Here is a 14,986-nt window from a genome sequence, read left to right on the forward strand (position 1 = left end):
CGACAGAAAGAGGGCGCTAGTGCGACGGGAAGAACCGCAACCGCAGAAGAAGAAACCGAAGGAAAATAGTTTCCGACCAGCTTTCTGCGGTGTATTTGGAGGGACGCTGCTGACGTGTTTTAGTATTCCTGCACAGGTCTGTCATTTAAATCGATGTTGTTCATCTTTTAGAAAAGTAATTAAAGTCCTCCTTTTTTTTTTGTTTTTTTTAACGCGAAGTTACAAAACAAACGGCCCGTGGTTACGTCGCTGCTGGCTCCGCCTGCCATGTTAACGGCTCCTTTAACCTCCACTGTCTCTGTCCGTGTTTGGTAATTCAATTATGTGTTATTTAACTAATTATCGTGTATTTATTTCTTTTTTTTTCTAGAACAAAAAAGGAAAATGCTGCTCCGTAAAGTGAGCCGGTCTTCCGCTCTGTGCGGAACCGTTCTCAGGATTCCTCCCATGTTATCCGGGTGGGTAAATGTTTAAACCTGCTGTTGAACCATTTTGGTCGAAAATAAGATTATTTTTTTTATTTTTTTTTTCCCCCTCTTTGATTTATTTAACTGTCGTTTCTTGTCTGGACTTTCAGAGGTCAGCGTCGGGCCGGTGCTGTTGTCCCTGTGCACAACGCACGTCTCTACGCCAGCCCGGCCGCCGAGGTACAATAACACGAGCCTAAGTTATTATCATTATATATTATGTTGTCCTATATGTTTGTTGCATGCTGTGTTGTTGTTGTTGTTTGTTTTTTCTCGATATTTTACAGTGACATAACGTTGACGCACCCTCCTGTTGGAAGTGGAGGAAAGTTCACTGGGTCATGTGACTTGAGTTATTAAAAGGTGACACCATGAATGTGGGTGACACTGGCGAGAGTTCACAACAAAAGACTTGCGTGTAAAACGTGGGAACGACATGGCTTCACACTGCTGGATATTTGCTGTGTTATAGTTTAATCTAATAAACGCAGCACACTTTAGGTTCAATCAGTCATTATCTGTCAAATCAAAGGCAATGCCATACAACAGTCAGCATGCAGTTTGTTTGGATGGCGGTAATTAAAAGCAGATTGGTGTCATAGATTTAGTTGTTTTTATTTTGCTGGTTTTATTATTGGAAGCATTAGACATCTCCCAGATTTAAAAATATGTGTCACCTGCACTGCACTCAGCTGGTTGAATCACCTCTCACCCATTTGGACCTCGACGTCAGTCCCTTGGGCCTCCTACCAAGCACGTGTCCACGGCTGTGATTGGAAAAACCTTCAGCTATGTTTTTGTTTGTTCTCGATACAAAATCCTTTTCAGCAGTGGACAGCTGATTGTCCGACTCTTTGATTGTCCTGCTGGCTATTGGTTTGTTTTGACTCGATGGCAGATGTCTGCCACTGAATCTGTAGAAGTCATTTTCTACGTTCACGCTACGAAGCTGCTGTGTGGAATTTTTTTTATAGATCCCCTCTGGCAGTGGGAGTAAATACAAAAACATACAAAAGCGACAGAGCCTAATACAAATATTTTACAAATAGCAACCTGTCCCAGCGCAGTTACGTGACATCTGTGTTTGCCCTCTTTAACCTTTTGTCTTTCAGCACCCTCCAACGGGGAAAAGCTACCAGTGACTATCCGTGTTTGTGGTCTCTGTCAATTACTTCATCTGAACGCAGAGATTTAAATACATTTTTATTTATCAGTAGCGTCCACTCTACAGATCTTTCTTGAATGCCTAACGGGACATTCATTTATATGTGAAAGTCTTGCTGTACAGGTTTAAGCTTCACTTTCTTCCAGAGACAGTTTACAGTTCCTCTGCTTTTTTTACTGAATTGATGAACTGTTGGTGAGCTGCTCTGTTCAAACTTTGTTTTGCTGTTTGTCTTCAGGCGGTGCTGGAGAAACCAGCAGCGGTCGGCAGTGATGCTGCTGCTAACGTGGAAAAAAAGACAGTTGCTGCTGTATGTTAATTATCTGTAATTGTTACATTTGGGATCATATTTAGTTTTTTTTTATTACTTTTAATGAGTATTTGAATGGTTTAAATCTGCCTCGGTACAAATGATTGTATCGGTGGAGTTAACGCATAAGAAGAATTAAAGGTTCACGGTGGAGTTTTTGGCCTTTTGTAGTGATATTTACCCAATTTTTTTAAATTTTTTTTTTATGTTTGGATGTTTTATTTGAATGCACACACACATGGTCTTCTGCTTTGCAAAGGTTTCTACCAGTAATGCAACATATTTGTTGAGCCTCAAAGTTACACAACTATAGTAAACATGAAGGGTTTTTTTGTACAGTAAAGCTCCACAGGGCAACTTTAATTAAACAAATATATAAATGTATATAGTGTGTTTGCGTTGGCACAAAATATACTGTTTGTCTTAATTTTTTACAGGAATCCAAATCGTTTGCTGTCAACATTTTCAAGGGGCAGATCTCAACTGCCCAGGTGTTTCCCTTTCCCTCAGGTAATCTATGATATTCATGTTAATATTTAATTGAGTCTCTGCAGAATTAAGAAAAACGTTTCAGTGTCATTATATTTGTCTGTCATGCAGCCCTCAACGAGGAGCAGGAGCAGTTCCTTCGAGAGCTTGTGGGGCCAGTCAGCAAGTTTTTTGAGGTAATTTTAAACCTCTTGACTAAAATGATATCCACCTTATGCTCACAGCCGGTTTACAAATCTCTTACTCACCTCCCTCCCTGCCATGTTTCTACCTCCTCGTGACAGGAGGTAAATGATCCTGCCAAGAACGATGCCTTGGAAAAGGTGGAGGATCACACCATGGAGGGCCTGAAGGAGATGGGTGCCTTCGGCCTGCAGGTGCCGGCTGACCTGGGCGGGCTCGGCCTCTCAAACACCCAGGTACAGCTGCTTTAACAACACGTACGCATTAATATTATCTAGCTGTTGACCATGTCAGACAGATAAGGGCTCCGAGTCTAATGTGAGAATATGCATCCGTCCATCCTGCAGTACGCCCGGTTGGTTGAGATCGTTGGTGCTCATGACATGGGTGTTGGCATCACTCTGGGGGCCCACCAGTCTATTGGGTTCAAGGGAATTCTGCTTTTCGGAAATCCAGCCCAGAAGGAGAAGTACCTGCCAAAGCTGGCCTCGGGTAAGAAGAGCAGCAGCACCGCCCTGATTTACCGCCACCTTTCCAGATGTAGATTGTCGCTCTTAATAGCAAACATGCTTGGAAATGTGTTAGGGATGTTTTAGGCGAGGCAGGACATCTGTGGCTAAAAGGATTACAATACATTAGGTTTGGACTAATCAGATTAACTTGTTAGGATGATCAGATCATTTTTGGTTGGTTGGTTTGTTGACCGGAAGGGAAACAGAATATTGCCAGACTTTTCCGTGACCGTACTCTGGACCGTATCTTTAGTTTTCTATCCTTGTAGCTCTTCAACCAAGAGAGAAATGCCACAAGTTATTTTCGTAGAATTTTAGAAAAGTAAAATATAAAGCTGCTCAGTCATTTGTGTAGTTTGTGTGTGTTTGTGTCCCTTCAGGTGAGAATATCGCCGCCTTCTGCCTGACTGAACCTGCCAGCGGTTCTGATGCCGCCTCAATCAAGACCATAGCCGTTCAGTCGCCCTGCGGAAAGTTCTTCACTCTCAATGGAAGCAAGCTCTGGATCAGGTGAGAACATAATCAGTGCAATAATGCGTTCTCCACAAGGAGGCAGCATTGCATAACCTGTCCAATAACGTACAGTAATGGCTGCAAACTGTTTGTGAGTTTTTCTCTGTCTTGATATTTTCTTTTCTCTTGTCAGCAACGGAGGCCTGGCTGAGATTTTCACAGTGTTCGCCAAGACTCCCATGAAGGATCCCAAGACGGGGGAGATGAAGGACAAGATCACAGCCTTCGTCGTGGAGAGGAGCTTTGGAGGAGTGACCAGGTGAGCGCAAGTATTCTTCATCCACCGTTTGTCAGTAAACTCTGATTCAGACCAGATGCTTTGGTGCTGAAACAAAAAGAGGTTTGTCTTTTTTGGACCCACAAAATCTCTCTCTTCGTTTTGTTATATTTCTTCCTTCCCCTCCACAACTCCTCATCTTTTTACTCGCAGTGGCCCTCCAGAGAAGAAAATGGGCATCAAGGCGTCCAACACGGCGGAGGTCTATTTCGATAACGTTCGCGTGCCGGCCGACTGCGTGCTGGGTGAAGTCGGAGGAGGTTTTAAGGTCGCCATGAACATCCTTAATAACGGCCGCTTCGGCATGGCGGCCGCCCTCTCCGGCACCATGAAGAATGTCATCAGCAAAGCTGTGAGTGAACTATTTATGGCACCACCTATGGTGTAGACATAAAGGGAAGTCGCGTGACAGCAGAGCTGTTTTTTTGTTTTTCACTTTCAGCTTTGTTTCTAAATGTGCTGCTGTGCTTCACATCTGCTGCCTTGTTTCTTGTCTTTATGTTCTGTGTTACACCCCTTGTTGCTGCAAGCTTGTGTTTCCTTTGTTGTTGGTTAGTGGTAAATTCCCCTTCTTACCAGGCAGCCTGTAGCTGCTGTTACAGGCACTGAAGATTGAAACGGGTCAAAAAGTACCAAAAGTCATCTTTTCCCGAATGTAAACATATTCGACCTGAGATTCCTGATTCAAGATGGTGTTGAAGAGTTAAATGTCTGAAACAACAGGGACAGACTTCTGCCATTTGGAAGAGTTCAAAACAGTTTCAAATATCACGAATGTGTTACTTCAACTAGAACATGAAATATAACATTGATTTTTGGTGAAGGACATCAGCTTGGTGCTCATGATCTTTTTGTTTAATCTATCATATGCATTCAATGGCGATGCACATACAAATTCAACAGAACTGTAGGTGAAGGCTTCTAGGTCTGCAATAATTATTTAATTAGTCGATCAACAAAATTAATCCCAAACTATTTTGATATTTGAGGAATTTTTAACTTGAAAAGAAACATTAAAATTGTCTGATTCCAGCTTCTTTAAGCTTCAATGTGAATATATTTTCTGGTTCTTTTAGAGGTACATGATAATAAACTATATATTTTGGTTGTGGACTGTTTGTTGGGACTAATCAAGACATTTTAGGCTTTGGGAAACACTGGTGGACATTTTTCACCATTTTCTAACATTTTGGTGATTCAGCAGATTTAACTGCAGAAGTGGAGCTTTTTAAAGTCAGCAGACCTCTTATCTGTTGTTTACTATCAGGTCTTGTGGCATTTAGCTTCCAGTTTTATTGGTCACCACAGCATTGACCAGACCTCAGCATGATGGCTGCCAGCCTCGCCAAACTTCCTCTTTCTGAACAAAAACTAGACAGCAGCAATATTTTAGGGAAGCCCAAAAAGGAGGCAAAAAGTTTGCTAAATAAAGAAATGTAGAATCCGTCCGTTAGACCTCGTTGTGAATTACAGCTTGTAACTATGAATTCAGGTCTGATAGTGACGGTTGTTTTTCCTCTTTCCTTCAGGTGGATCACGCAGCCAACAGAACCCAGTTTGGCAGCAAGATCCACAACTACGGAGCCATCCAGGAGAAGATGGCTCGCATGACGATGCTGCTCTATGTCACTGAGGTCAGCTGCCGCTGTCCAGCAGTCACTGTTTATTAACCCATACTCCCGTCTGAAGCACATTTATCTCAACACACAACAAGCGCCACACTTAATCTAATGCTAATTCTTGTACAAATATATCAAACAGGTTTGATGAATTATTATTGAATATATTTGGTCTTGTTTTGATTTTTGTTTCCTTGTTAATGTCCTCTTTAATCTACCGTGAACAGAGATCTCAAAGACAAATTCTCATTCAACTAAAGTACATATCAGTATTTTATTTATTTAGTCTAATCTTTGTATTATTCTGTACTGATGCACAAGATGTCTTAAATCCACGTTGACCTGACTTCATCTGTGTCTTTCTGCAGTCGATGGCCTACATGATCAGTGGGAACATGGACAGCGGAGCGAGTGAATTCCAGATCGAAGCCGCCATCAGCAAGATCTTTGCCTCTGTAAGAACTCTTAAAATGCACGTGTAGTTGCAGTCGAGCAGTTAATCTCTCTTCTGGTAACCAAAGGGTCTTTACTTACTATGCTGCGGTTATTCACTGCTTGCAAACTTGAGGGCTCTTTCATAATATTCGTAATGTTCCTGATTCTGTGGAAGGTTGAAGCATCGGGGGAGGTGAACAGAGGAAGTAGATGACTTGAGGCTTGTTTACAGATTTAAGATTAAATTTGATCTGTGTGTGTTTTTTTTGGTCAACAGGAAGCAGCATGGACTGTGACAGACGAGTGTATTCAGGTCATGGGCGGCATGGGTTTCATGAAGGTGAGTGCTCAGTCCACATCCTGTCACATATGAACCAAGAAGCACGTTTAATGGTTTATTTTGCCGCCGGCTTTAATTTGCTGGTTCTTTATATTTAGCATTTAATAGCCCCGTGAAAGCGGTAAATACAGGTTGATAAAACAGCTATTCAAGGAACTCTGGATCTTGATCTGAGCTCCATAGTCACAAAAAAGTACCTTGTTATATAAATTAGCCCATTTTTACTGCAAGAACTTTTCTAAGAACCAAGGAACCATTTTAGAAATGTAAAAATCTGCACTAGTGTTTCAGTCACGATAAACGAGGTTTAATCATGCATTTATTTTGGTAAATCTGAAATCCATTCACAATTGCTAACTTCTCTGACCTTCACTGCTCGGGTGTGATGTCATTCTCAGATCCGACTACTAAGATAAATGGAACATTTAGAAGTTCTTGGGTCACAGTTTCTGGTTCCAAACATATTGTCGTCAACCCCGGAGCTTTTACATCATGGTTTCCCCTGCTGAACATCCATGAACACAAACGAAGGCCTATGGAGTTTAGAGGCAACATCCATTCACACAATCGTCTGGTTGTAACAATGTCAGCACTTTTTTGAACTTTTGTTGATCTTAAATGAGTTAGTGAATGAGAGTCGTAAAATCTAACGTTGTCAGTCTGAAGCAGAAATAAAAGACTGGTGATACTTTGCAGATCCCAGATCTACCAGATCAACTTCTAACTAACCAGATCCTGGTAGTTGCTCTGGTGTTTTTGCTTCTGTACGTCCCCTCTGAAACATCTATTCAAACATCGCAGTTGTTAATCTGAACTTTGTTGATGTTCAGCCATGTGTAGAAGAACATTTTAAACAGGTGCGGTAGAAACTCAAACAACAATGCGTAGACGGGACTTTTAATTCCCGGTTCTTTGGGTTGGTGGAGCCTTTCCTTCCTGCTTTGGCCACTCTGTGTATTTACTGTGTGCATATGTAAATATTGCATGTTATTTTTTTTTATTTGCCATCATAATTAACTTAAAGTCAACATGTTTACTTGACAGCTTATCTCAACAGCAGATTATTATTATTAGATAATCATGCAGCAATAACAGCTATGAAATTAAATTTTGATCTCCGAGTCACGCACAGTGTGTATATAGTACAGATGTTCATTCAGCTTGCCACGGAGTTGAGTTACACGGTTGCAAGACGCTCATGCTCAGAAAACGCTGAAACCACACTGATAGTTTCTTCAGATTAAAAAAACATAAAATAAATAATAACCAAAAAGCTTAGAGGGGTAACTGGTACAAACCAGCTGAAGATACGTGGGCGAAATGGAGTTGTTGTAAACAATAGTGTTAAAAATAAACCAGACGATGCGGCAGACCACTGCCTGAACAAATGTGCAGCTCTTACAACGGGGGAAAGTGTAGTACATGTTGTACCCTGCCAGCATTACATGTGGGAGGACAAAACAAGCTCTGCAAGTTAGTCAGACAACAGAAAAACTCCAGAGTTGATTAAAAACCTAAGCGTTAATAGGAACATTGTAGAGCATTGATTGAGCAGGTGGTATAAAATGATTTTAAATAAAATTATTGAGCCGTCTTTTCACTGAAGCAAGAGGTTTTGATTTCTGCTCACGCTGCTCATTTTGACTCGAGGTTTCACTTCACAAAGAACACAAATCAGAAGTGTTTCCTCTCTGTACATTTTCATTTCTGTGCAGCTTAAAATACAAACAGAATCCAAAAGCACTCCGGTGCACAGTGAGCATCTCTATTCCTCTTTGCAGCTGCTGTTTTCAACACCTTATTTTCACTTGTGCGAGACAGCAAATTAAATTATTTCCTATGTATGAGATTATGATTATTATCAAATGCAGACTAAGCATCCCGGTGCATTTTTGGCAGTTACTGGAGACTTTAACCAGTCTGGATAAAGTACTGCCAACTTTGCACCAGTATGTTAACTGCCCCACCCGGAACAATAAAACTCTGGACCTACTATATACTAATGCCATGGATGCATACAGTGCTACTGCCCTTCCCCCCCCCTGGTAGGTCGGATCACAACCTGGTCCTGCTGACTCCCAAGTATGTTCCCCTGGTGCAGAGGCAGCCTGTGACCACCAGGACTGTGAGGAGGTGGACACAGGAGGCTAAAGACGCCCTGCAGGACTGCTTTGAGTCCACGGACTGGGATGTGCTGTTTGGACCACATGGGGAGGACATCAACAGCAGGACGGACTGTATCACAGAATACATCAAATTCTGTGAACACACCACCGTACCATCCCGGACTGTAAAATGCTTCCCCAACAACAAGCCGTGGATCACCAGTGACCTGAAGGTGCTTCTTAATAAGAAGAAAGCAGCCTTCAGGTCTGGGGACAGGGAGGAGCTCAGGAGAGTGCAGCGCCACCTGAAGGAGAAGATGAGGGAGTGCAAGGACTCCTACAGGAGGAAGCTGGAGGCCAAACTCCAGCAGAACAACGTGAGGGAGGTGTGGACCGGTATGAAGGAGATTACTAGGTTCAAGGGGAGAGAAAGACAACCAGGGGGAACTGGAGAGGAACAATGAACTAAACTGTTTCTTCAACAGGTTTAGTTCACCGCCCTCATATGTCTCCTCTACGCCTTACACCTCCCAAACACCTCTGCTGCCTCCCCCCCTCCCCCCTCTGCCCCCCCTGGTGAGCTGCATAGAGCTCTCAATCTCAAAGGGCTCTTCCTCCATCGACACCTTGACCCCCCCTCCACCTCCCTCTCTGTGACGACTGGCCAGGTTAGGAGACAGCTGGAGAGACTCCACCAGCGCAAGGCTGCAGGGCCTGACGGCATCAGCCCCGTGGTCCTGAAGACCTGCGCCGTCCAGCTGGCTGAGGTCCTGCAACACCTCTTCAACCTGAGCCTGAAGCAGGCAACTCAGAGTCCTGCCATCTGCAGAAGTTCTCTGATGACTCTGCAGTGGTCGGATGTATAAGGGATGGACGGGAGGATGAGTGCAGGGCAGTAGTGGAGGACTTTGTGGAGTGGGCGGGAAGAAATCACCTGCTCCTGAACGTGGCCAAGACCAGAGAGATGGTGGTCGACTTCAGGAGGAAGACGACGGCTCCACAACCGCTGAGAGTTCTGGGAGAGGAGGTGGACATGGTTGAGGAGTACAAGTACCTGGTGTCTCCATGACAACAGACTGAACTGGAAGACCAACATCAACGCTGTCTACAAGAAGGTGATGAGTCGACTCTTTTTCTTGAGGAAACTTCGATCCTTCAATGTGTGCAGCGAGATGTTGGAGATGTTCTACCAGTCTGTTGTGGCCAGTGCATTATACTTCACTGTGGTCTGCTGGGGGAGAGAGGTGGTGATGGTGTGTGTGTGGGGGGGGCAGCATTGGAGCCGGTGACACCAACAGACTTAACAAACTGGTTAAGAAGGCCGGCTCCATCATCGGCTACAAACTGGACAGTCTGGAAAAGGTGGTGGAGAGGAGGACGCTGAATAAACTATTATCCATATTGGATAATCCTGACCACCCTCTCCACCTGCTGCAGGGACAGAGGAGCACTTTCTCCAAAAGACTCCTCCAGCTCCGCTGTCACAAGGACCGATACAGGAGATCATTCCAGATACAGGAGATCATTCCAGATACAGGAGATCATTCCAGATACAGGAGATCATTCCAGATACAGGAGATCATTCCAGATACAGGAGATCATTCCAGATACAGGAGATCATTCCAGATACAGGAGATCATTCCAGATACAGGAGATCATTCCTGATACAGGAGATCATTCCTGATACAGGAGATCATTCCAGATACAGGAGATCATTCCTGATACAGGAGATCATTCCTGCCGACCGCAATAAGTCTGTACAATAACTCACCTCTGGCAAAATCCATCACACAACAATAACACTGTTGACTGTGTTTCTTGGTTGTTTGTGTATATAATATATATAGATATATACTATACTGTATATACTGTGCATTTTATATTTCATATTTCATATTTTTTACTGCTATTTTATTGCTTTTCTATTATTCTATTGTTATCTTATTGCTTCCTGTATGCTGCTGTAGCGAAAAAATGTCCCCTCGGGGATTAATAAAGTAAATACCTAACCTAACCTAAATGCCACAGCTTGTTGCTCAAGAGGTAAAGACACCACAGAATTTACACTAAAATCAACTTTTGATTTCAGTTTCAGAAAATCAAAAATTTGTTCATTCTTAAAGGTAGATTTTTGGTTATATGTGTGTATTGCAGCTTTATTCTAGCTGTAGATGAGAAAGAAAACGACCTGTATTGTTCTCTATATTTTACAAGTAGAAGGTTAATTATCAGTGTTGTGTTTCTGCAGGACTGTGGAGTGGAAAGGGTGATGAGGGATCTGAGAATTTTCCGCATCTTTGAGGGCACAAATGACATCCTGAGGCTCTTTGTGGCTCTCAATGGCTTCCAGGTAAACTGAAACCTCCTTGTTCTAATGGGTTTTTTTTTTGTGGGTTTTTTTTAAGCAGACTCTGCTGTGGTGATCTGATATGTCAGTGTGGAAAAGTACAGCGGAAGCGATTTTCTGCTCAGCCTTTGAAACTTCAACAGTACTTCCTATGTGCTTTTTAAGACGCTGCAACATCTTGCAGTTTTAAAAATGGTGTGATTGAGAAGCAACTTCCCTAAACAGACGTCCCTGAGTAGGGAGAGGGAGGGACCGTTCATTAGGAAGCAGCATATAACTTTTAAATCATCTGCAAAGCTGCTCGAATCTATATTCACCCGCCAACTTAATATTGTGCACGTGCCTCTCTGCTTCCCCTCCAGAACGCCGGTAACGAACTGAAGACCCTCCAGAAGGCCATGAAGAACCCGCTCGGCAACGCCGGGCTGCTCACAGGAGAAATCACTAAGAGGGCCAAAAGGTTGCATCACCCTTTACGACACACTTCCTTCTTTCTGCCTTCCCCGGTCTGTGGCCTAGACAATGTGGTAGAGTGCTGCAGTCGCTGGTGGGAGATGGGGATGGTGGCAGGCGGGGGGCTCCCCTTGTAATGCACAGTGCATGTAAAATGCAGTTCACTGAGTCCAGATCAGTTTATTTCATCATTATGCCACTTGTCTGGTGCAGCTGATGCCGTAGCAGAAATCAGTAGCCGACAGTGTTCTCCAAACAGAAACTTTTCAGGATTTAGATTTGTTTGTATTTACTTCTTTTGAGAGAAAAGTTTTGGTGTGAAAGTTGTTTCTTTACATTTGAGCGTTGGCAATTTCCTGCTCTCTTCACTTTAATGGGATTGAATACTTCCTTGAGCAGTTCAGCTAACGCTCTCCGAGTGCTGTTACAGACCAAAAGCTCATTATGGAACTTGTAGGCAGCTAATTTGTCTCAATTTCTGTCTCCTCTTTGCTGTCTTCCCTCCTTTAACCAAGCTTTTAACACTTAGCTGCTGAGTGCATCACTTTGGATGCCTCACAGGATCCGTGCTTTTTATAAATCTAAGTGATATGGTGCGCTCCTACCTCTCCAACGGCTGGCTTTCCTTTCAGACCAGGCACACGGTTTTATTTTCCAGACGTGGGTTGACATCATGTTGAGAAAGTTAAGCTCGACCCCGTCATGACGCTGTCTACACGTTTCAGTCGTCTTATCTGACAGAACGGACTCTCTTCAAATTTCTATAAAATAACTGTTTAATGCTTAATCTTTATTATTTATTTATTTATGTTTTGTCTTTTGTAGAAAGGTCGGCTTGAGCACAGGTGTGACGCTGCAGGGAAGTGTTCATCCAGAGCTGGCAAAGAGCGGAGAACTGGTATGTTCAACGTCTTCTGTTGATGCGATACCTTTTATTTTAAATTTCTGTCTCTTAGTATATTTGACTGTTTCGAGGCAGAAACCCGACTGATGCTTTAGGTGTTTGTCTGAGGGACTTGCTCAAAGCAGCCCGGACGGCCCGAGTGGGCGTCTGACAATTTGACGGGACTCGTTTTAATGTGGAAGTTGTTCCGCTGCGTTGCCTTTCATCTTCTGACTTCCACCATGTTTCCTGATGCTTTTTCCAGGCAGCCGGCGCCATCGAACAGTTCGGAGCCGTCACCGAGGAGCTTTTGATCAAACATGGCAAGAAGATCATTGGTAAGTCAGCGCGTGACAAAACATCTGGGCCTCCACTGCTGCCCGAGTCATTACAGATGTTTAGGATGGTGAAATATCTGTTATCCACAGGATTGAAAGTAATGGCATTGCCCACTGTGAGGAACTATTTTGTGGAAGTGTAACAAGTTTGTCAACTAAACGGGTGGTTTCCCTTTTTCAGATGAACAGTTTGTTCTGAAGAGAATTGCAGACTGTGCCATCGACCTGTACGCCATGGTGGTCGTCCTGTCGAGGTACACGCACATGCAAACAACAGAAAAGCCCCCGTCCTCCGAGTCTGTTCCCCATTCACTCCCACACACTTTCTTTATGCTGCTCTTTTATTCCCCAGACAAACTCATACCCAGCCTAAACCGCCTTCTCCCCCCCTCCCCCCATCCCCTTTCTAACAGGGCCTCTCGCGCTCTGAGTCAGGGCCATGCTTCAGCTCAGCATGAGAAGATGCTGTGTGAGACCTGGTGTATGGAGGTGAGATCTTCTTCACTGCCACACATCCTCAGTGGGTTTCCAAGTAGTCTGAATATTGTTGACAAGAAAGCTCTTTAAGGAGTTTAATGATCTTAATTGTTAAGTGGAGATATTGTGGTGGGCATTGGATAGGGAGAGAGTGATTATATGGGAAGCAGAGTTTTATTCCACCACCTTAAAATGAGATTTTAATGTGGGAAAAAAAAATTCATAATCTGCTTTTCCAGAAACACATTAATCCTGACATGTAGAGCAAAATATTCAACATTGAAAAATAATTTTTGTCTTTGTAGATGGCACCATTTCTGTTTTTCAGATACTTATTTAAGGCACTGATGCATATTAAAATGAGGATGGCTCACATACCAGTTGATAACAAATTTAATAACAGTGCAAAGTGCATCTGCTTTTTTCCCCGTTTGAACAAATTCAAACTTATTTATTAGCTATTCATCTTTTGATTGCCGCTCACAGCCTTTAACCCTCGTCTGTACATCCTGGATGACAAACTGATGCATTTTACAAAGACGGCACTCCGGTTTGTGGCGTCATCATCATCATCATCATCACCTGATCTTTTCACCCCTCAGGCCCACGAGAGGGTGATGCGCGACATCAAGACCCTCCGCTCCAGTGAGTCCAGACAGCTCTTCAAGAACTTGCGGACCATCTCTGCAGCCGTGGTGGAGAACGGAGGTGCGGTTCCTCCTCACCCGTTGGGTTTCTAAACGCTCCACACACCCTGCATCTTCTTTTTTTGGGGGATTTATATTTTTCACTCTTCTGAATCTCTAACCAGATTCTAAGTCGTTGCCAAGTCCTCCCAGATTTCATCAACTTTATCATCACCATCATCTCTCCATCACCCATCAGTGCCCTTTTGATTGTTTACTAGAATAAAGTTGCGATGTAGTGAGTTGCATTTAAAAAAAAAAAAAAAAAAAAATAGGGCTGAAAGATTGATAGTTTTTACACAGAAATCCCAATTTGAAACTCATTATTGGATCTTGATCTGGAATGTAATCAGTTTTAGTGTCTTTGTGAAGCTCTCCTTTATTTATCTTCTTCTGCCCTCCAGAAGTAGAGCCGGAGTTTCCACATTCAGTCCTACAACCTGTCTCTGAAACAGCATCTCTCAATGTGTGCATGGAGCATTTAAATGAGCCATTTACTTCCTTTTTCAGACTTCATAACTGTAACTGATCAAATTATGTCATTTGGCCTGTGTTAACATCAAATTAAGATTTTATTTTTCTTGGTTGAATAATAATAATATAGCGAGATCAATGCAACGCTGAGACAGGAGGCCAGTTAACGGAGCTTCAGATGTATGAAACGGTGTGGTGTTTATGTTCTTTCAGGCCTTTCTGCATGTGCAGCTCGCTTGGTGCTCATCACAGAAACATTAAATGTCAGGAGAAAAACCTTTGCCTTACAAACCGGTCCGCAGATCCTGTTCGAAGCTGCTGCTGAGCTTTGACTTGGAAACGTACAGCTGACTCTGCTGTGGGCTAAAGTCACCACAACGACTCTTCGTGCTTATTTCCTCAGCTGAAGGCAGCAGGCATCGTCAACTGTAAACGTACCATCATTCTGCAAACCTGGTTTTATTGCTTCCAGCTCAAGCTTTAGGTTTATGACCATTTGTATATAGAACAGAGCAAACATTTTAATTTTTATAGTGCGGTTAGATGCGATGCTTTAAAGGGATCAATTTATATCTAAACGGAGATCTGATAAAGGTACCAGACGATGTCGTGAGGTCACCGTGTTTGTGCAGATCCGCTTTGAACAACTACTATTTGGATTCATAAATAATTTATTCATCCGTCTGTAAATCCATTTATCCGCTTCACTGCTTGTAAACACAATGGATGTCCATACAAGTCGAATTTATTTGTACTGCAGTTTTTCTGTCATTAAAGGTATCTTTGCCTGAGTAAGTTGTACCTCCTGTAAAGTCCACGTCTTCGAAGCATTTTGTCTCTGTCTGTGGCAGAAACAGACAATGAGACACTTCCTGAGCTAATGTAAGTAAAAAAAAAAAAAATATATATATAT

The 14,986-nt window shown here is 43.0% G+C and overlaps 1 protein-coding gene across 1 annotated transcript; it reads left to right on the top strand.

Annotated features, from left to right (window-relative positions):
• The first annotated feature begins 6 nt into the window (after window positions 1–6).
• On the top strand, window positions 7–14,864 carry acadvl (acyl-CoA dehydrogenase very long chain). The gene is made up of 21 exons (XM_069169752.1): window positions 7–136; window positions 371–458; window positions 578–647; window positions 1,871–1,942; window positions 2,380–2,452; window positions 2,543–2,607; window positions 2,716–2,850; window positions 2,962–3,106; window positions 3,507–3,636; window positions 3,773–3,898; window positions 4,070–4,268; window positions 5,446–5,550; window positions 5,904–5,990; window positions 6,248–6,310; window positions 10,664–10,765; window positions 11,125–11,222; window positions 12,041–12,113; window positions 12,364–12,436; window positions 12,618–12,690; window positions 12,850–12,925; window positions 13,516–14,864. The coding sequence occupies exons 2-21, from the start codon at window positions 385–387 to the stop codon at window positions 13,651–13,653; spliced, it is 1,977 nt and encodes a 658-aa protein (XP_069025853.1). The 5' UTR covers window positions 7–136; window positions 371–384; the 3' UTR covers window positions 13,654–14,864.
• Window positions 14,865–14,986: the final 122 nt, after the last annotated feature.

The sequence above is a fragment of the Embiotoca jacksoni genome, unplaced genomic scaffold (genome assembly GCF_022577435.1).
Source record: "Embiotoca jacksoni isolate LCO1_2020_lvr unplaced genomic scaffold, fEmbJac1.0.p SCAF_47, whole genome shotgun sequence".
Lineage (NCBI taxonomy): Eukaryota > Metazoa > Chordata > Actinopteri > Embiotocidae > Embiotoca > Embiotoca jacksoni.

Excerpts from the sequence above, each read along its gene's own strand:
- acadvl (XM_069169752.1), top strand. The coding sequence starts at position 385 with ATGCTGCTCCGTAAAGTGAGCCGGTCTTCCGCTCTGTGCGGAACCGTT. Across the intron at positions 5,551-5,903 it reads TGCTGCTCTATGTCACTGAG|TCGATGGCCTACATGATCAG; the intron begins GTCAGCTGCCGC and ends GTCTTTCTGCAG. Across the intron at positions 12,926-13,515 it reads GTGAGACCTGGTGTATGGAG|GCCCACGAGAGGGTGATGCG; the intron begins GTGAGATCTTCT and ends TTCACCCCTCAG.